At 33.5% G+C, this 23,083-nt stretch overlaps 1 protein-coding gene across 1 annotated transcript in view; it reads right to left on the reverse strand.

The window, feature by feature from the left end:
- Nucleotides 1-237: 237 nt before the first annotated feature.
- The window catches only part of LOC143386394 (uncharacterized), a 145,316-nt gene continuing 122,470 nt past the window's right edge, over nt 238-23,083 (reverse strand). The window contains 10 exon segments of the mRNA XM_077108275.1: nt 238-308; nt 767-845; nt 931-959; nt 3,986-4,079; nt 5,499-5,572; nt 7,495-7,591; nt 18,899-19,050; nt 19,143-19,200; nt 19,725-19,797; nt 22,349-22,382. Coding sequence (XP_076964390.1) covers nt 238-308; nt 767-845; nt 931-959; nt 3,986-4,079; nt 5,499-5,572; nt 7,495-7,591; nt 18,899-19,050; nt 19,143-19,200; nt 19,725-19,797; nt 22,349-22,382 — 761 coding nt within the window.

Consider the following 23,083-nt stretch of genomic DNA (forward strand, 5'->3'; position numbering starts at 1 on the left):
ACACACACACACACACACGCGCGCGCGAGGATCCTGGAAGTGCCTATCAAGGGACCTAGGTTGTGCCTGATGGAAGGTAGAAAAAACTGGTGCAGGCTAGACTATACCTGTGTGACTCCGGTGAGAAGGGCAAAGGGGAACCTATGTGTCTGGAAGCTAATGTGACCAGCTGAAGTGTCAGAGAAAATGAACTAAGAAAGCAGAGAAATGTGCCCCTAGGGATGGTGTTTTTTCTGGCTACTCACCCGGCAAAAAGACAGGTGAGAGGTGAGTAGCCAGAGAGCAGGAGATGGTGAGAGCATGAATTGCTGTAGGCCCACACAGAGAAAAGTATAAAATAGGTAAGAATTTGTCTCAGAATAAAGGGATAGGTGAGGCCTAATGCCAGAGGACAGTTGAGGCAGAGGAAAGGTATAAAAATATGGAATGAGGCTTGCTCATGTCAGGAAATATTTCTAAGAAATTTCAGAAGGTTGACCTTTCACATTCTAAAGAGATGCTTATGGTGACATTTGCATGGTAGCTAGTTCACTCCAAAGGCTGGAAATAGGGAGAATTTAACAGTATGATAGGGAAGGGAAACAATTCAGAATTGAGGGGATATTCCCAGAAACACAGAGGCGAGATCATTTTCTGCGACTACTGATGACATTGTGAGGAAAATCCTCCCACCTCTTTGGGAAAACCACCTTACATGTGAGAACACTGGTAGCATTTCAAGTGTTTTAACATTGTGTTCCCTGGAGTGTTGTAAAGCAAAACTTACCCAATTTGACTGTCTTTTCTTTCACCTTGCCTAATCCTTTCCTTGGAAGGGCCTCTTTTATTGTGATGGGATCGGTGCGCTTAGAAAGAAGATAGTAAATAAAGAGTGCATTTTTCATTGACTACAAAGTTAATAATTTAGAATAAATATAGAAATTTAATTACCTTTCTGAAATCAGATGAATCCCTAGAGGCTGAAAAACAAAAGGGGTATATAATCAAGCAAAGGTGAAGAAGACAAAACAACTCATACATTAAAGATGCCTCCACATACAGCTGAGGTCCATGGTTCAGCTGTGCTAAAAATTATGCCATCTCCTGGGTTTCTGTGCTGGCTGGTTTGGCTGACAACAATCATGTGACTAAAATATGCCAAAGGAATTTTGTGAATAAGTTTTGTGAAACATGCTGTTCATTTCACAAATCTGAGGGTATTTGTCCAATGACCATAAATAAAAGAGACAAGGGAACATATACCAATGCAAAGATTGATGGAGAATCCAACAATCCTCTAGTGGAGAAGCAAAGAAGGTTCCTAAGAGAGTCAATGGCAAAGGTGAAGTCAAAACAAAAACAAGCCATTGAACCTAACTTATGGAAATACTACTGAAAAGATTTAATCTTTATAATTTTAAGTATGTATATATTTACTGCATTTGTCCTTTCATTTTGTTTAGTAAGGCCAAAGCTGTGTTCAGATCCCAGGGAAATGTTAGGTTCATTTCTCAACAAAGATATCTGAATGAGTCAGTTGAAATACATACTTTGACTCTGAAAGCTATGACACCTATTGTTTGTTTCTTATATTCAGGTGGGATGCTGGTTCCTCTTGTGCATCCTCTATTCCTGTATTCTCTGGTTTAAATGGATTAGATTTTCATGATCCCCTTGTGTGAGAACAGATAGTTTCCACATCTAAGAAATAAGGTTTGATTGGTTTAAACTTTTGAGACATAAAAATTTAAAAGGAAAGTTGAAATGGAAGAGCACAGCTTTATCTGATAACAATAATATATTATTACACACACAAACACATGCATATATGACAAAGATTTTGGGTATTCAAAGAGTGAACTGTATAAAGATTTCTGTTTACAAATGAGTTTGGTTTGGTTGACTTGCCAGTGTTTTAAGTGTATTCATAAAAGGCCAGGCCTATCAAAAAATTATAATTAGCTTTTGAAACATGAGGATGTAGCTGAGTAATGAAGTGAATTTCTAGAATGCCCATGGTCAAAATTTTATTTTCAGGCAAATAGGAAAGAAATACAGAAAGTAATTATGTAAGGAAAAAAGACAGGGAGGGAGGGAAGGGAGTAGGAAGGAAGGAAGGAAGGAAGGAAGGAAGAGAGGAAAGAGGAGAAAGAGCAGAGCTGTCATTAAAAACCATGAATGATTCTGAAATGTAATTTTGCTCCTCAGAATGACTCAATTTAAACCACAGGAAGCAGTATGTCTGATAGGTATGGAGAAAAGATGATCATGGCTGGAATCTTTCCCCAACTTACAAGACCCTCATGATTCAAATGATGGACAAGTTACAATCTCTCACATATTGTAAAAGATAGATATACTGATAGCCCCTGAATTGCATGCTCTCAGTTTCCCCATCATTCCCTCCAAGATTGCCCAACTAACTTATTTTGTTTCTTCCACATTTCTCCTTCCCAGGAACTTTTCAAAAGCAACATCATGATCTCTGGTCTTGATTCTTTATATTTTCCATTTTGTCTATGAATTATCCCCACTCTTTCTTTTTCTTTTCTTTTCTTTTTTTTAGTTGTAGAGGGACACATATTCTCTTTTCTTTTCTCTCTCTCTTTCTTCCTCTCTCTCTCTTTCTCTCTCTCTTTCTTTCTTTCTTTCTTTCTTTCTTTCTTTCTTTCTTTCTTTCTTTCTTTGTTTTGCTGAGGATAGAACCCAGTGCCTCACGCATGCCAGTCAAGCACTCTACTACTGAGCTACAACCCCAGTCCACCACTCTTTCTTAATTCCCAATTTAAGGATTAGACCTAAGAAATATAAATTCTATACTTTGAGTTCTTATCACTTGCCAAGAGACAAGATCAGAATAAAAACAAGATGTATGCAATAACTTTATTACATTTGATGTTCCAGTGGCTCTGCATTTAGTTTGGCTAAAAGGAAATCCTTTGCTGATGTCTTTACATGGTGGCCGGCAGATAGTGATTATTGGAATTACCTTACATGGAAGAAAACATAGATGTGCAGGCCAGGTAAGTCAGAGTATGCATTTTGAATTGGGTTCCCCACAGATGATCTATTAGAGTCTGAGAGTCTGGGTCTGCACTTAGTCTGCTTCTCATTTCCCTGCCTTCAAATGCCTTACAATAATAGAGCCAGGTTTCCACCCAATGATGTTCCCAAACCTGAAGGATGAGAAGAAGTCCTTTCTCCTTCATTTACTCACTGTATTCTCTCTCCTTTTCTCAATGTCTATTCTCCCTTCTCCTTTCCAAATTTTCCAAAGAATATTTTAAAAACCTATGAATTTAGGTATCAGTCCATAACAATTTGCACATTTTTCCACTTCCCATACTGCTGTGTCTGCCATCTGTGCTTCATCCCAGGTAGTGGCAAGAATGTCTATGATATAGGTATTTTTATTTTTTATTTGTTTTAATTACAATATTGTTTTATATAAATTTATGACCAGACACATGGATTTATGAACATTTGACTTAAAAAGAAAAAAAAACTTCCTTTCTTCATGATCAGTTCTTCACATGTCAATTCCTTTCTAATGACAACTCAGAAATGAGTGGTGAGAAAAAATATTAACACCTTGAGTCATTTGCACAACTGGAAACTCCCATTTTCTTTCCACATTTTGAACAGGTGGTCTTTTTATTCTGGTAAATGACTGAAATTTACCTGCCTTCATTGTTTCTTATTCCTTCATTTACTTGCTGCACTCACTCTCTCTGCCTTTCCCAATGTGTATTCACCATTATCCTTTCTACTTCACAATTTTCAACTCCCCTATGATCTATGCATGTCTTGTATAGAAACTAAGAGGGACACTCCCACTATAACCTGCTGCTGGACCTGGTCTTAAGAGAGACAACTCATTATCTTTCTCACTTTTTCATTATTACCTGTTTACTAGGTTCATTTTTCCAAGTATTAGAATAAATCAGCACTCATGTTAGAAATCAATATTCTGTCCAAAGAACTGTGTAGAGTATGTAGTTCTTACCATGGACATGTCCATCTGCTTTCTCTTTTGCTATATAATGTTTCTCTCCAGATGAGTGAGAAATGCACATCTGTGGACCACCCTCAGAAAATACCTGCAAAATAAAGGACCCCAAAGAGCTGCATGAAAACTTCACTATCACTCTTTTAGACATCACCCAAATTTTGGTCTTGAAAGCAGCTAACTAAAATGTAGATAAGTACAGTCATATTTTCCACAGGGCAACCTAGAATTTGTGCTTCAGATGAAGCTAACTCTTGTCTTCCAATGGCTCCTGATTTGGTAAAAGCAAGATGGATATCATAGAAAAGGTATTCCCTGAAAATTTAATAACATGAATGCATGTATTCTAAGAGTGTAAACAAACATATATCACAACCCCACAAGATGAGAATGCATTAAATATTTAATTAAACATTCTTGAGAAATATAATTAATATTATGTTGCATTACATGTTTTAAATAACAGACTTATGAGACTCAGTGTGATAAGAGATTTGGAATTATGTGATGTTGAGCAGGAATAAGACTTTGTTGGACTTGCCTCATTTTGGTCATCACAGTCTCACAGGATCTAAGGAGCTTATAGTAAGTGTTTCACTGAGAGAAAATCCAGATTAATAAAATGACAAAGTAGGGTGAAGAAATATTTCTATTGTACTGTTAGAAAGCCACACACAGGATCTGGGTAGAGTAAACAAAAAGTTCCTCTGAGAGAGAACTAAAAAGTACACCAATGAAGAAAAATGACAGCACAAAAATGTACAGCACTTCCTGACCATTTTTCAGAGCTTGAGTCATATTGGCTCCTGTGTGCATTCTGGATAAAAAAAGAGCAGCTATAGAAAAAAAGAAAACCTGGAGAGGCACTGTAGAGAGTCTCAGACCAAATGAAACCTAGAACTTTGGCTTTTAGAATAGTAAATAAATTCAAGGATTTAACCAGCTGTCCATGGGCTGGGTGTGTGAGCTATGCACATTTGAGTGTATGAGAAAAACTGGTCTGAAATTGCTGTCTGATTAGGATCTGCATGTATGTGTGTCTTTTCACTCACTCTGCCTATGATACCCAAAGAGCACCTGAGATGGGTGTGATTTTCCATGTTTATATGTAACTAAAACTGAGCCAATGGGAAGGACCATCCTTTACCATAAATGTACTCAATGACCATCACAATTAATGTTCATTAATTAAATGGTTATTTGCAAAACCACTAATTTTAACTTCTTCATCATTTTCAGGGATTAAAAAAATGGAAACCCAAATAATATTCAGAAAAAACTTCTGAACGAATCACAAGGATAATATTTATCTATATATTATCCTGAATTTTAATGCTATTTTCAGATTCATAACCAGTTAAATTCTATTAGGTTTGAATATTAAATTATCACCTTTAGATTTTAAACCACTGTTATGAAAGGTAATCAAATTTGCCCATATTGACTTTCTTAAACTAAGGTATACAGTAAGAAATCAGAAGTTTTAAAAAATATATATGAGTGAACACACCTGTGGCTGCTTACTTTTGGTGTCATCAAGACCTTCCTCCTCTTCTTCAGATGATGAGAACCAAAGTGGTTCAGCTGAAAAATGTATGTAGATTTACGTAAACTACTTAGAACATTTAGAGTGAATGACAGTCTGCCAAAAATAAAAAGTAATTATAAGCTTGAATTTTAGGTGATATTACCTCTTTAACTGTTTATTGGTGGGGTATACTTGTGTGTAATCAGTGATTTAACCCTAGAACATTGCAACATTGCAAGAGCTCTGCCAGAGTTGTATATTTGTTTATTTTTGGAAACTGGGTCTCTCTAAAATGTTTGTTCTGGCCTGAGACTTGCCATGCTCTTGTCTCAATCTCCCAATAGCTGTGTTTAGAGGTGATCCACTGTACCCAGCAAAGAATTTTTTTCAGGGAATGTTTTTAGTGGTATAAAACTTCAACAGTCTACCTGAGGAGACACTATGTATCACCAGGTTTAAGAAAACAAGAATATCTCAAAGGTATATCCACTCAAGATGAATGAAAATTTGCCAGAATTAAATTTTAAAAACACTATAGAAATGTGGGGATACACATAATTTGCTATTCTCTTCCCCATAACATTAACTTTTTAAAGCAACTATTCATAAGTAATCATTTCCACAGTGACTTAGACTCTTTCTAGTGTTATCAATGAATATCTTGCATATGCAATGTTTTTCTATATTACTCTAAAAAATGTGTTCTTCTGTAAGACTTAGTCTGTTCAGTCCTGCATGATTACCAATCTCCTTGTCATAAACTGTTTTTACCCCCTTGAGGTGTCTCAGCATTTCAGCCACTGTTCAACTGGATATCTACCAGTTGACTTGTAAATTACTCCTTCCCCTGTCTAGTCCTTTGGCTCCTGAACTTGAGAAGACCTCTTTTACATCACCTTAGCATCAACAGTTTATTTGAACCAAGAATTAATATGTTCCCTATGAGAATAGAGTAAAAAGGTGCTAGGAATAGTGGCTTTCCTAGAGCTAGAATTCAGCAGAGACTAAAGGAATGAGGTTACCGTCAGAGGCAGAAAATGGGGAAAGCTTAAAAGGCTGTAGCTACACACAGACTGAAGCATTAAATGGGTCAGTATTTGTCTAAAAATATAGGGATTGGTGAGGAGCCATCCAGATGACAGTAAAATTAAGGGAAAGGATAAAGTGTTAGGCTTAACTCATGAAAGATTTCTGGGTAATTTTAAAAGCTGGCCTTTTATCTTCTAAAGAGGTTCATAGTCACATTTGCATTTTAGCTAGATGGCTCCTAATGCTGAAGATAGGATGAGTATGAAAAGCATATGCATGAGCAGAAATGAATAAGAAGATGGCAGGAGTGCCAAATAGAAGGAAGCACGCCAGAATGGAAAAAATGTTCTGTGAAAAATAGAGGATATATCATTTCCTGGGACCAGTGTAGAATGAAGTTTCATTAAGTAATAAAGGACAAAGCTGGATCTCTGGAATAAAAGCTCTGTACTGTTACACAAGGTTTCAAATGACATGTAGAATAAAACACACCAACTGTTTAAGTTCTTTGGGTTTACCATGTAATATTTGAATTTCTCATTTTTAAAATTCTCTCAATTTGTACTCTAATTTGTAGATGTTTTAGAAGTCATAATCTTTCCAAGGAATGTTTTAAATCAGGCCATCATCAAAGTGCATCTGCTTATTTTTTCTTTTTCTTTTTGGTTGTTGTTGTCTATAGTCTTTTCTTATTCTTCATTTCTGAATTCTTCTCTCCCCTTTTCTTATGTCCTAACTTTCCTCTAATTTAAGCAGGTCTGGAAATGGACCTAATAACTCAGCTCCTCTAGGACAACTCCAACTTACCCTGTGGTTGCAACTTGATAAGATACACTATTTCAACTCCCATACTATTTATTATTTTCATTTCTTCCACTATTAAATCACACTAGTGCTCATGTTTTAAGCATGCATTATATCCAATGATTTTATAATGAGTGGTTCTTACCTTCTGTATGTCCATTTATACCACCTTTTTCTCTTTGATGTGCATCACCAAATGAATGACCAACACTATTCTGAGAAAGAATCTGAGAGAGAGTCATCTGGTAAAATTATATCACCAATGAATTATATGAAGATTGCCTAATCAGTATTCTAAGGAGACACCTAATTTTCCAGATTTGAAATAAATTAGATTTAAAAACTAGAGAAGTACACATTAAAAATTGAAATACTTTATATCACAGTGGTATATATACTCTGCAAATCAGCCAAATATTATATTGATTTGTCTACTAACTCTATAAAACCAGGATAGAATGACAATAGAGAACTATCAACACGAGGGCTAGGGTTGTGGATCAGTGGCAGAGTGCTTGCCATGCATGTGTGAGGAACTGGGTTCAAGTCTCAGCACTGCATATAAATGAATAAAACAAAAGTCCATTGACAGCTAAAAGAAGAGAGGGGGGAGGGGTAGAGAGAGAAAGAGAAAGAGAGAGAGAGAGAGAGAGAGAGAGAGAGAGAGAGAGAACTACCAATAGTACACTAACTGATGTGCATATTTCTATCAGGAAGTAACTTCATTACACTGAGCACTACTCATAAATTACTACTAAAAATAAGAGGACCTTCTACCATATATAACATATATACTATATAACATGTATAAAGTTTAAGTTGTATACACACACATATATATGTATATACACATTTGCTACACATTATTAAACATTTAAAACATTCTAATTATAAGCTTTTCCTGTTGAGACTGAATTATGTCACATCAAGTAGAAAAGAAGTCTTGTTCCCACTGTTTTATTCAGGGAAGCAAGGGCTTACAGAAATCTAAATTTCTTTTGGTGAAACTTTTACTGATGGGAAAACTAGTTTAATAAAATGATAAACTGGTTTTAAAAAAAAAGTTTTCTTTCTTTTCGAATACAGTTTCCACACAAGAAAAAATTACAAAATATTATACTATGGTAAAAAACATATGTAGATGCGTACAGTGGTTATGGACTGCACCCTGAATTTGAGTCAAATCAACTAGTGTATGTTTGGCAAACCCGAATAAGGGCATGCAGTGGAGTGCAATTACAGAGAGCCAATGAACAGATTAGACCAAAAAATATGTTTTTTAGAGTAATAAAATAGTTAATAAAATAATTAAACTGCAGCAGTTTTCAGGGAAAAACTGACTAGGTGGAAGCTCTTCTCTGGTAGGCTCACATCCTCTATAATCTTAAAAAAATGTATTTTAACTTCCAGTAATGAGTTTCATCAAGTTGGATTCTGCCTGAGATGTCAATGGAGGACAGGTGCACTGCAGATTCTTCTCAGCAGAATCAGAGTGCTTACTGAAGAAACTTCTTTACTGGGGGTCCTTTTTCGAGACTTTCTTGATGGTTGATCAGAAACCCTGGCCTTTATGTTCTTATATTTCCAGGACCCATCAAGGACATGAATTTGGCAGGTCAAGAGTCATCAACAACACAAGTCAGGCTCTATCAACAAAAGAAACTGAGACACAGATCTCTAAGGAGCTCTGGAAAGCTGTAGTCATGGTTACATGGTCATCCAAGGGATACAAACTGAGGTGAGTTTCAATTAAATGTGCCTGTAGAAATTATGTAAAAGAAGACAGTCAGAATTGGTTCTGGTAAAAACAAACAAACAAACAACAAAAAAATACTTGCTTCTACCATCGACAGAGAGGAGAGCCGATCTTCAGAGTCTGGCTATCTCACTGTGCTTAGAGGCATGTGAAGGAAGAACCCCCACTTCTTCAACTGAAGTAATTATAGTCATTTCCTTGGCAATTCACCAAGGGGATTCCCTCTTTAGAAAGGTCCCATTGCTGGAACTCTGTCTTTGAGATATCAGGGTCTCCTGTATGTTATATCTCCAAGACCCAGGGACTGCCTCTATTTACTGGAATTGTGGATACCCACCCTTTTGGTCCAGATTAACAGAGATATGTTGAAAACTCTGATCAGCAGGAAGAATGGTGTGCTGGTTGGCTGCATTATAGAATGGAGGGCAGTGGGGACATCTCCCTTTCAATACTGGTGTTTTGAGATTAGTAAAAGAAAAGAAGATGAGTTGCATGTGATTTTGTGGGGCAGAACATTTTTGGAATGCTTTGAAAAGCTTGTTTCCTGCATCTCCCCCAACCAAGCACAGACCTTTATGTAGTCCATCTCTACCATGCTTAGAGGCAGTGAAACCAACCACGGAGACTTGAAGTCTTGCATGACCTTGAGCTCACTGAAAGAAGTGTGGAATTGGGATTTTCAGCACAGACTAACCCACAGGCTCCATGTCTTAAAGTTTTGTTGATAGCTCCTACTCTAACTAGAGCCCTATACTCAGGTACATAAAAAACCAATACTGTGATTGATTTACCTCTTCATATAAAAATGATTCTACAGAACTTCCTGATAGGCACAAAGAAAACTTTTCAACATTCAAGACTGCACAACCAGTACTGACTTGTTGAGGCTATTATTGAGAAGAAACAAGTAGAACTATAGTTGCTCCCCAGAAACACCCCCAGAATGGTTAATCTTAAAAGTAGAAGTTGGGAAAGAAACTGTCTATATTTGAATTACATCAGATGAGGAAATCATACTTTTCTTGTCACTGAATCTTTAAATGACATTTTTTTTATCATTTGTTTTTCACTTTCTAACATACATGATCTTTTGTTTAATTTTCATTGTACTTGTTTTCTTATTTTACATTTGTATTTGCATTAATTTTATTTTTTCATTTTTTTCTTCTTCTTTTTTCTGTGTATTTTTGTATTAATTTTAGAATCACTCACAACTGAATGTTGGATATTGTTTATTCTTACCATTTCTTCATTGGTTACCTGAGTTGTAGAGATCATTTTTAAAAGTTTTTGCTTTGGTCTTAAGTCAACATGTGCTTAGCTTCTAACTTTTAGATATTACTGGAGGCTATTCTTTCCTCTTAAATTACTTTGGATTAGTGGTCCCAGCACGTTTGTCAATGAGTTGGGGCTTTGAAAATAGAACATACACTCAGTTTGGGGAATATCTGAAGGGAAATCTGCTGAAGAAAATGGCCCACATCTAAGAGAATAGAAATCTATTTGAATATCTGCACAAACCTCTGTATATTAAAACAAGAAAATGAGAGTGCAAGGCACTAACACATTGCCCAAAGTGTTTAAATCCCTAATAACTTACTACACATACATTGATGTGTAGGACAGCAAAGAATTCAAACAATTTATTATGAAAACAATTTCAGAAATTAAAGGACTAAAACAAGAATTAATGAAGGAAATCCAAGTTTTGAAAGAATATCCTCACAATGAAATAAGAGTTTGTGGGGAAAAAAAGGTCAGAAAATTTGGAAATAATAAGTTTATTAAATCAAATAAAAGTCAAAATGAGAAGTACTGAAAATATACTACATCAGGTAGATGGAAGAATGTTAAGTCTTGAAGACAAGGTGGATGATGTAGAACTTTCCTAATGTAATAAAAATGAGAGACTTTAAAAAGAGAAAAAAAGTGTGTAACATTCGATTGGATAGAGAGAAATGATGGGAGGGGAGGGGAGGGAAAGGGGGGATACGAAAGGCAGCAGAATAGAATAGACATTATGATTGCTGTATGTATATAGGTGACTCTATGACCAGTGCGATTCTGCAATCTCTACCATCAGAAAAATGAGAAATTATACCCCAATTGATTCAAATGTTTGAATTACCAAGATCATTGTAATGTCATATGTACCTAATAAAATGTAATAATAAAAATAAATAAATAAATATCATGTATTGTGTCTGAGGAAAAAAAAAGAATATCAAGGTTTTCTAGAGCAACTTTAAAAGACCAATTGAGATTAAGGTCTTGAAGGAAGGAATGTATAGACAAACTAATGGCATAGAAACATATTCAATGAACTTGTACCAGAAAAAAAATATTTAATTGTGGAAATAAGAACATCAGAAAGCATTTAGAAGGCCAAATAGACATGGCCAAAAAAGAAACTGTCTACATTATATTTTGGTTAAAATGGCAAAATTCAAAACTAAGAAAGATTTTTACAAATTCAAGAGAGAAGCACCAAGTTATTGGTAAATGGCAATGCATCTGGATAACTCTAAGGGCCAGCAGGACATGTAATAATATATTTCAAGCATTAAAATAGAAATATTACAGTGGCACCCCCTCCTCCACAAACCCATCTTCATTAAGCTTCCCCAGAGACCCTCACCACAATTGTTCTTGTTTACAATGTATTAGCTAAGATCTCTACAAAATGACTCAAATGTTGTTATACATCCTATTTTCTGTTGATCTGCTCTGTCTTGAAAAAACTGAATTTATCCCTGGACTTAATGAATGTACTCTGCTTTTGTGGTATAATCTGTAAAATCCCTGACAGTTCTAAGAAATGAGACAATAGGTAACTTCTGAGAACTCACAGAAAAAAAAAAAAAAACTTTCATGTAGACCCCTGCAAAATGGATACTTCCAGGCTCCCATTTCCACACCACCGGGTATAAAGCTCAACAAATGTCTAGACTCAGCATTCATAGAGAGAATTTTTTTCAGGTGAAAGCCCCCTCTGGACAAGCTGCAGACAATAAACCTGCATTTTGCTAATTCTTCTGGTGTCCAGTCTTATCTGTCTTACCTCAGTACTGCCAGCCTACATTGTTATCTACATCAAAGTTATTCTTCAGAAATAAACACCTTTCAAGACAAGAATAAACTAAAATAAACTATGACAACTAACCTGCCAGTGTAGAAGATTCACTATGGAATTCTATATACACAAGAAGAAGATTAAAATAAATCATGGGAGAATATAAAAGAATAAATGTAACTAGAAGAGTGGACAAGCAAATAGGAACAAAGAGTGAACCCTATATTATAAAGAAACACACTTCATTAACATTGGATTCACATCGAGTTAATTATCAACTCAAAAGACATAGATAAAAATACTCAATTAACAAACAAGACCCAAATGAATGTTGTCTACAAGAAACACAGCCTGACATGCAATGATGTTCACAGAATAAAACTGAAAGAATAGAGAGATATTCCATGTAAATGGAAGCCAAAAAAAAGTAGTAGCTATTTGCAAATTTGATAAAGGTGACTTTAAACAACAATTACTCAAAGTTAGCAAAGAAGGTCACAACCTACAGCTAAAGGGAAAAATCCAACAACAAGAAAAATGGCTGTAAATATTTATACGTGAGTGGTAGTGCAACCAATTTTATAAAATAATCACTATTCATCCTAAAGGGACAGAAGGACCCAATAAAAACAGAAGTGTGGGTGACATTAATACTAATCACCAGTGACTGGTGAGGTGGACAAACTTTCCTATATATTCAATATAGAAAACTTTCAATAACTTTCCTATATATCACTTTTACTTTTTATCATGACAACATAATATTTGTCTACGCACTATTTCATCTGACAAGAACAGAACTCATAATTTGTTAGCAAAAAAAAAACTTTCTTTATAATAGATCATATATTAGGATACAATGCTTGTCTTAGTAAATACAAAAACAAAATAATTCCATTTATCCCTTATCACATCACAATGGATTGCTATTAGAAAACAATACATGCAGCCTTTTTAACAAGTGGGTCTGGGAAAAAAATACCCAAACTCATGAAGAGGAAAATCAACTCAAGTGTGGATCAAAGATTTAGGAATTACCCAAGAAACTCTATAGCTGCTAGATAAAATTGTAAGCTGAACTTTTCAACATATTATCACAATCATCAATTGTCCTAATAAAACTCCTAAAGCATAAGACATAAAACCAAGAATCAATAAGTAGGATGGCATAAAGTTAAAAACTTCTGAATACTAAAGGAAACAAATAAGAGCATGAAGACAGAGGCTGCAGAAACGGAGATCTCTGCCACCTGATCCACAAATGTGGGTTAATATTCAAAATATATAAAGAACTCAAAAAACTTATCACAAACAATTAATAACTCACAGAATAAATTGAAAAACACTAAAGGTGTCTTTCTAAAAAGAATTACAATTGAACAATAAATATATTTTAAAAAGTCCAACATCTCCAGCAGTTTGGAAATACAAATAAAAACTACATTGAGATTTTATCTCACTCTCTTCAGAATGGCAATTATCAAAAACACAAATAATTGTAAATGTTGATGAGGATGCAGAAGAAAGGTACACCCAACTCTTCCATTGCTTGGTATAGATTCAAAAGATTTAAAATCAGCATATTTTAGGGATGTAGCCACATCAGAGTTTATGGCAGCACAATTCAAAATAGAAAGGCTATCAAATGAAGCCTAGTTGCCAATCAACAGACTAATGTATAAAGACAATGCGGCATATATATATATAAAATGAAGCTCTACTAAGTCATCAATTGAAAGAAATAATGGCATTGGTTAGTAAATGAATGGAACTGGAAAATGTCCCACTAAGAGAAAGTAAATATCCTGCTCAGACTCAAAAAGTCAAAGGCTGAATATTTTCCCTTCTATTAAGAAGGTAGATAATGGGGCTGGGGATGTGGCTCAAGTGGTAGCGTGCTCGCCTGGCATGCATGCAGCCCGTGTTCGATTCTCAGCACCACATACAAACAAAGATGTTGTGTCCGCCGATAACTAAAAAATAAATATTAAAAAATTCTCTCTCTCTCCTCTCTCACTCTCTCTTTTAAAAAAAAAGAAGGTAGATAAAAATAAAGGGAAAATGGGGGGTTCCCTAAAAATAGAAGAGGTCAGTGGAGTCAAGGAGGAGATTAGGAGTTATGGAGGGACTGCTAGAGGAAGTGTGGTGAAATGAATCTGAAAAAATTTTCCTTTGTACACTTAAGAATATATCACACTGAATTTGACCTTTATATCCATGATGCACTAATTGAAACAACTACAAATAAATACAAGAAAGAACAGTGGAGTAGAATTGGAAAATTGTATACCATGCTTGTATGATTATTTAAAAATGAAGCTCAATATTATATATGAAATGATGATCTAATTAATAAAAAGAAGCAAACAGTGAGTAAAACTATAGAAATTGCATGGACACTTGAACAATGAATAATACAGTTGGGTCACTAATAAAATTAGGGGAAGGAAGTTTTAAATAAACCTGAGAACCACATGAGAATAAAAACACAACATCTATACATTTATGGGTTAAAGTAAAAGCAGATCTTTTTTGTTGTTTGTTTTTTTCTTTTATTGAGGCATTTATATATATATGAGATAGTGGGGTTCATTATAACGTATACAGAAATGCATATAACATATTTAGACAAATTTTACTGCCCAGTACATTTTCTATCCCTTCTGATATCCCTCCACTAATCCACCCAAAGCAGTTGTATGAGGGCAGTTTATATTAAGGGCTACCTCCACTTAAAAATCTAAGATATTTAAATTTAAAAATCTCATGATGCATCCCAAGTTCTAAGAAAAACTTCAGTAAATGAGTTCTAAAACCAATACAAGAAAAGAATTAATTAAAGTCAGAGCCAAAATTATAAAATAGATAATTTTTTTAAAAGACATAGTAATAATGAAACAAATAGTTCGTTGTTAAAATGGTAATTTGTCCTTGGAAGATACAGATGAATAAAGCTAGAAACAAAAAGTGAAATATTAAAACAGATATCACTGAAATTCAGAAGTTCTCTAGAGACTATTAGAAAATTTATATTTCAATGAATGGGAAAAATTTAGACTATTTTAAAGAATAAAATTGAAAGATAAATAAATCTAAGTGATATTAATGAAATATGTCATAAAATGTTGAATCAAATAGATAGAGAAAAACATAGCTCAATAATAAGCAAGAAGGTTGAAGCAATAATAAAAAGCCTTATGGACCAGAAGTTCAGAGGTGAATACATGGCTAAATTTTATCAGATATTTAAAGAAGAACTGATATTAATCCCCCATTACATTTAAGAGCAAAGGAAAGGTGGTTCCAAAACAATTCTGCAAAGTATTACCCTGACTGGAAAAGTGAATATTGGACAGAACAAGGAAAAAACTAGATATCAATAGACTTGAGAAACATAGTATAAAAATTCTCATAAAATCTTTGCAAACCACATTCAACAACACATTACAAAAACAACATACATATCAGGCATAGTGGTATAGGTGTATACTCTCAGAAAAGCATCAGGTTGTTTGAGGAACACTGTAATTTCAAAGCCAGCCTGGGAAACTTAGTGAGATCTGTTATCAAAGTGAACAATAAAAGGTGCTGGGGATGTGGCTCCTTCGTACCATGCTCCTGGTTTGAGACTCTAGTCACATACAAAAAAAAAAAATCGATAAAAGCTGATTTTGCTCCAAGATGATTCAATACATGCAAATCAATAAAATTAATACGCCACATATAGAATCAAGAGCAAAATTACATGATCTTTTAAGAAGCTGCAGGAAAATCCTTTGACAAATTCAATGGCCCTTATGACAAAGCCCTGAGAGATTAGAAATAGGAGAATTTTATTAAAAGATAATAAAGACCAAGTATATCAAATCCAAAGCCAATAGTAAAATGAAGAACATTTTCTCTAGAATCAAGAAACACACAAGGATGTTCATTGCCACCAATCTCACTAATTACAGTACCTAAAATTTAGAAAAAAAGAAAGAAATAAAAAGGATTCAAATAGGAAAGTTAAAATGTTAAATTATTTCTATATGCAAATGATGTAGTCCTATTCTTAGAAACCATAAATAATATATTATGAAAATTCTACTTTGATGAATGAATTCATCAGAGTAACAGGATACAAAATAAACATATTAAAATAAACTGTCTATATACCATAGCAAACCTAGAGAGAATAAAGTAAGAGTAATAGCTCATTCAAATAACTTTAAAAATAGCTAGGAATAACCCTAAACAAGAAAGTGAATGACCTCTTCAAGTAAAATTACACATTGATGAAAAGGAAAATAAGAAAACAATAGGAAGTAAAAAGATCTGCTATGTTCATAGATAAGCAGTATTAATATTGTGAAAATGGGCATAGTACCATAAATGAGTTATAGATTCCATGTATTCCCATTCAAATTCAAATGGTATTGTTCGCAGAAATGGGGGGAAAATAACTACTTCTAAATTTGTATGGAAGAAAAACAAACATACAAAAAAATACTTAGACAAAGTGTTACTGATCATAAGATAAACAATGGATAAACTACAATGCCCAATTTCAAAATATAAAACAGAGCCATAGTAATAAAAACCATGGTCCTGGTGTAAAGAAAGACCCATAGACCAATGGATAGAAGTCAGACAGCAAACCCACACAGGTACAGTCATGTGATACTAGGCAAAGACACCAAAAACATATTTTGGAGAAAATATGACATTTTAGAAATAGTGTTGGAAAAACTAGATAACCATATGTAAAAGAAGAAGCCTAGATGCCTATTTTCTAACACTATACAAGAGTTTATTCAGAAAGAACTAAAGACATATGTACCAGACTAGAAGGTTTACAAATTCTAGAAGAAAATATATGGAAAATACTTCAGTATGTAGGCAATAATTTCCTGAATAGAGCCCCCTACAGCTCAGAAAATAAGAGCAACAATGGATAAGAGAGGGTGCATCAAACTGAAAAATTCCTGCATAGTAAGTGAAACACAAAACCATAAGAAGTGGTAGCCTCCAGAAATGGAGAAAAGCTTTGACAGCTCTCTTCTGACAGAGGATTAATATCCTAAAAATATTAATGCAAATATATTAACACCAGAAAAAACAAAAACCTTTTCATTAAAGAGCAAATGCACAGCTAGTTCTCAAAATAAGAGATACAAATGGCCAACACTTCAGGGAAAAAAACCCCATAATACCTTTATCAATCGGGAATATGCAAATCAAAACAATATCAAGATCCCATTTCCACTATTCAAAAAAGCAATCATCAAGAAGGCAAATAATACTGGGAAGATGAGTAGAAAAATCTCTTATATGGGAATGGCAGGAACATAAATTACTATATCCCTATGGAAATTCATATGAAGGCTACTCAAAAACTAAACATAGAACTACTTTATTATTCAAATATACTACTCAGTACTTACCAGAAAATATTAAAGTCAGCTTATTTTAGAGATATACATATGCCCATCTTTGCTATGACACTATTAATAATAGGCAAATTATAAAATCAGGCTAGATGCTAGTTAATAAAAGAATGGATAAAGAAAATGTGGTATATATACACAAAGAAGATTTCTATGCATAGAGAACAACAAAACTAAGTTAATTTTAGGAAAATGTATAAAATAGGGAAGCATAATGTTAAATAATATAAGCCAGTCTCAGGAAACAAGTATCATATATTTCTCTCACATGGAAAAGTAGTGGTGGAAATGTTCAACATAAAAATAGATGAATAATAATTTTTATCCATTAGCATACATAAAATTGGGAGTATGGAGGAAGGAATGTTAAAGATAGCATTAGGGGAGTATATTTGATCTATATGTATGTAAAAATATGCCACTGTGAAAATTCTGTTTAATTAATGTGTATCAATTTTTAAAACCTGATCATCTTTTTTTAATTTTTAAAAGTTCATTTATTTTTCATTTATCATGTTCACTACCACTATTACTCATTTGTTTGGATTTGTATTTTTTAATAGCAGTACTATTTATATATGCATATATATTTATTTTATTGATTTCTTTTTAGTTATATGTGACAATAGAGTCCATTTTGATATAATCCAACAAGCACTGACCATCAACATATTAAGTCTATATTAATTATTACTAAATATAAATTACTCGAAGCTTTAATAGGAACAGAAGCAAAGAAAAGAATGATTTTTTTAGCATCTAAAATATGCCACATTTATTTGTTTATTTTTCTATTCATTATAATAACAAATGATTGTGATTGTAATCCCAAACCCTGCCTCCTAGTCATTCAAGGATGTCAAGAGTAAATAATAGACAAATATAACACATTATTCTATTAACATTCCTATGTTTGGCCTAATATTGAGTTGCTGCTCTTTTTAATTTCAATATTTCTTATTTTAAGTATCAGCCATCTTGACTCTCTTATTCAATCTGGACACTTGACTTTACCTTCATAAATGAATTCTTTGTATGCATCCACTTTTCTCAGCTTCATATTCATAAAGCTGTTCTTTTTCCTTCTTTTCTATTTCTTTCCTCCTATAAGGGCACACTGAAGAATTGTTTATTCCCACCACTTTCTGGCAATGTTAATTCTGTACATATACCTCACCTGTTGCTCTCCTTGTTTTCTACTATAACCTTGTAGCCATATTTCTTTCTAGCATGTTTTTCTTCCTGAAAGATGATATGTTAAAAAATGGAAAGACTTTTTTTAACACATTACCTTTGATTCAGGTGATGGAATTGAAAGACAATCATTCTTTATTCTGATTGCCTGCACAAGTGTGGTTTCAAGTATTTCCTTCTTTTGACTCGAAGGTTTACTCTTGTCAGGTAAATTTCCACTCTTTTGGTTCCCAGTGTCATATTTTACTTCTGACAATAAAAACAAAATAAAGAGTATATAAAAATTCTGTAATTTAAAGTCAATAAGCAGCACAATTTCAGGCAGTCTTCACATTGCTTACCATCCTTCATGGATTGTCTGGAAGCTTCAATAAATTCTCCTCCTTTTTCTGGGATGTTCTAGGAAGAAAAAAAATCAAGGGATAATAAGAACCAAAGATGACAAAATAGTTATTATTCTCCACTACTATAGGATACAACAGAATAAGCATTCTGATGTATACTTATTCCAAACTAAAGGCACCAGGGAAATTCCAAATTCTATAAAAATTAATTTAGGCATGAGTATTTTAAGTCATGTAAGAATGATTTAAAAACCACAGTAATAAAAACTGATACAAAAAATCCTTGAATAAATATATTTCCTCTACAGTTAGAAAGCTGTTTCTAATGCAATTTGTCTTTCACTATGTATTTCACAGCCCATTGTTACTTCCAGCCCCCACGATCCTCAAGTACTTGAGAGAATAGTGAACAAAAAGCATTTTTTAAAAAAAAAATCAACATAATTCTTTGAAATGGATTCTTAGCAAATATTCATATAAAATATAAGAAAAAAATGTAGCTTAATTTTCAGCAGTAACATCTTAAAACACAAAATTCAGAGCAAGAACATGAGGTTTTTTAAAAAAAGATCACGTTACCTTAATATGAGCTTCATAGCTGCCCCCAACCATTGCAAACAAGGAATCATCTGAGTGTGATTTTTTGATAGATCTTTAAAGCAAAAATGTGTAACAAAAATGGTGAATAGTTTTCTTTTTAAAATAAACTCTGTTTAATTTAAGGTATAACTTATTAAATGGTATTTCTTGATTGATATAATTAAAATATAACCTCCAATTAAAAAAATAGCTTGTATTCACCTCTTTGTGACTCTACTGCTGTGAACCTATAAAATATTCAATATAGATATTGAGGCACTCTTAGTTCCAATTCAGAGCAATAGTCAATACATGAGCAGAAACAGATAATAATTTGTTCTTGCAAATTGCCTGTCTTGAAGGCTGAATTTAAAACCCAAGTAATGGCTGATATTTTTTTTTTCACCTGAACTGAAACAAACCTCTGGTAACACAAGACAAGATAACAAGAGGCACAGTTCTCTCTCATGGATATCCAGGAGTCAAATACTAAGCAATGTTGTTTTACAGGATGGAAATTACCAATAATAATACACTATTTATTCCCTCTACCCACAAATAATGCACAGAGTTCTCTGGGAACTTTAAAAATTATTGAAAGTTAAAAATAGATGTTATTTAGAATACCTTTGTCAGAAATATTGAAATAAATTATAAAATTGATTTTTCCTGTATAGGTCTCACTTTATTCAGGTCCTCATAAACTAGCAAGCCCTTTAAAACCTTTCCAGGAATTCAGACACTCAGGGGGAAAGACTTCCAGAAAAGCAGAATCTTGGTATTTGTACCTCTGTTTCCCTAGCTATTATGTAAATATCCTCCTTCCTCTGGGAATCCATTTCCCAGTCACTCATCTGCAAAACTCAGTGGCAGTCTCTAAACTTGAAATCTACATCCCTTGAATATTCAGATTCCTGACACAGGTTAAACTAACTGGAGTCTCAATCATTGGCCTGTCTGAATACCTTTCCAAATACTCAACTGAAGCTTTTAAATAACTTTCCCTGTCAATCACTCCTTTGCCCAGCACTACATGTACATTTTAAGGACATCAGCAATTTGGAAAGAAAGTAAAGGTGAATGAAAACCTGTTTTGTGCCACAGATCCATATATTCTAACAATTTCCACAGTCTGTTTCACTAGTCTCTAATCCATTCTTGTATCACAGAGATGAAAACAGGCAAAATACAAGCTATTAAGACTTCCTCTAAATTTTGTGTTAATATGCCATTATAGAGAGCTTTTAATATTCTGTGTTCTTCATTCCTGTTTTGTGCTCATCAAACTAATCATAAACCCTAAGATTTTGGTCTCTTTTTAAAAATGCTTATTCCTACCCAACACAGTGTTGTTACTCTTGGTGAATACTTATATAGCCCTTTCCTTCACTAGTTAAATTTTGATCCTCTACCACTATGTTCACTTAAAAATTCTAGTCTTGTCCTCTTTAGTTTGGTTCTTATAGTCAATCTTCAATCTATTATTTAAAAAAAATCACCTTAAAAATGATAAGCAGAAAATGTACTGAGCTCAGAATTAAGAAACTGGAGTTTAAATCTCATTGTTGTCATTGTTTGTATCCAGAAAACTCCCTTTAATATATTTAAGTTTAAGGTACATCCTCAAAACTATCATTTGGCTGGCATGTAGAACACATGCTGAAAGACTAGAAGGTTTCTAAAATTCCTTAAAATTCTGAAATTTCTAAACTTTTGATCTGTCAAAATAAAAAAAAAATATTCAATTGACAAAACAGAAACACAAAGAGAACAAAACAGAAAATACAAATAGAAATTAAATAAAAGGTTATAGTCATAAAAAAAGAAAAAAAAAGTATAAAAGTAAAAGTCTTCATAAAATTGTTAGGGGTAGTAATTGAAGAGAAACTAACTGGAAAATCAGGAAGTAGAGAAATAAGAATGTCCTCTAAGGATTAATATAAGTAATACAACATTGTCTAAAAAGTGTTATTCTTAACTTCCAGTAAAATAATTTCTCTACAGCACTTGCCTGATCTTCTTGTTTATTAGAAAACATGAGGCCATAGCTCTGTGAGATTTTCCACAAAAGCTTTTGATATATTAAAAAAAACTGATTTGAACTGTCAATATCAGGACAAAATCTTGGACTATAACCTGGCTTATCAGGTAAAATATAAATCAGAATTAACACACAACTGCCTTTGACTTTCTAAATTGATGATACGCAATTTGAAAGTTAAAATGTGAATATATATGTTATTTAGAATACATTTGTCAGACACATTGAAATAAATTTTAAAATTGATTTTTCCTGTATAGGTCCCACTTGGTATCAACCTGTACAATGGAACAACACAATGGAGTTGTCATCTAGGTAATACTACAGCCTAAACACAGGCCTGAAACTTATTAATTACACAAATATGAAACAAATAGTCAACCTCTATGAATGACAGCTCTTTATTAGTAATTAACAGATTATAATAGCACAGATACTTTCAAAGTGCTTATAAAACAACTTCAGGAAACAAGTGTTAACAGAATGTGGTGTCTGTCCGACACTAGAATACTCAACAAATCTTTCTACCTTCACTCTCCACTTAGTTAATAGATATTTTTTTTTTAAATCTATAAATTCATACCTTCTTAATGAGTCATCTTTAGGACTTTCTTTCACTATTAAATAAAACAGTAAAATATATAATTAATCAAAAACAGAAATATAAAATATAAAATTTTACGACTCTGACGTTTTGTTATAAAATGTTCCTCCAGACAAAGACTCGGAGAAATTTTTAGAATTAATATTAATTCTATTTCTGACAGGTAAGTAATGAATGCATTAACAACACCTATGTCTCCCACTTTGTACTTATCAAATGCAAGGAAGAAACAACAGGAATTATGAAAGTTTGATACTTAAAAGTAAATCATTGGTCCCGTAATCATAATCCTTAATAAAAGCTGCAAAAATGAAAAAAAAAAATCATTGTCAAATAAAGTAGCATAAATATATAAGTGTCAAACAAGCGGAGACATGATGGTGAATTAGCAGGAAGTGGATTTTCTCATAGCTCCACCATATGGGACTCAGAGAGTGAGAAAACTGCTTCCCTGTGAGGTGGGAGATAAAAGCATGCCACTGATACTCAATACTCAATATTGAACAGAGAGACCTTGAAAACTGGGGAATTTGGGGTATATCAGAAAAAGATGAGAAACAGAGCTGGAGCTTAGGATCTGATGTGAGTGGGGGAAATCAGTACATTAAGACAAAAAAAGACTAAAAAGTGATGTAGACAAGGGGCTAGGGTTGTGGCTCAGTGGTAGAGTATTTGCCTAGCATGCATGAGGCACTGGTTTCAATCCATGTAAAA

Source organism: Callospermophilus lateralis, unplaced genomic scaffold, assembly GCF_048772815.1.
Source record: "Callospermophilus lateralis isolate mCalLat2 unplaced genomic scaffold, mCalLat2.hap1 Scaffold_323, whole genome shotgun sequence".
NCBI classification, from domain to species: Eukaryota; Metazoa; Chordata; class Mammalia; order Rodentia; family Sciuridae; genus Callospermophilus; species Callospermophilus lateralis.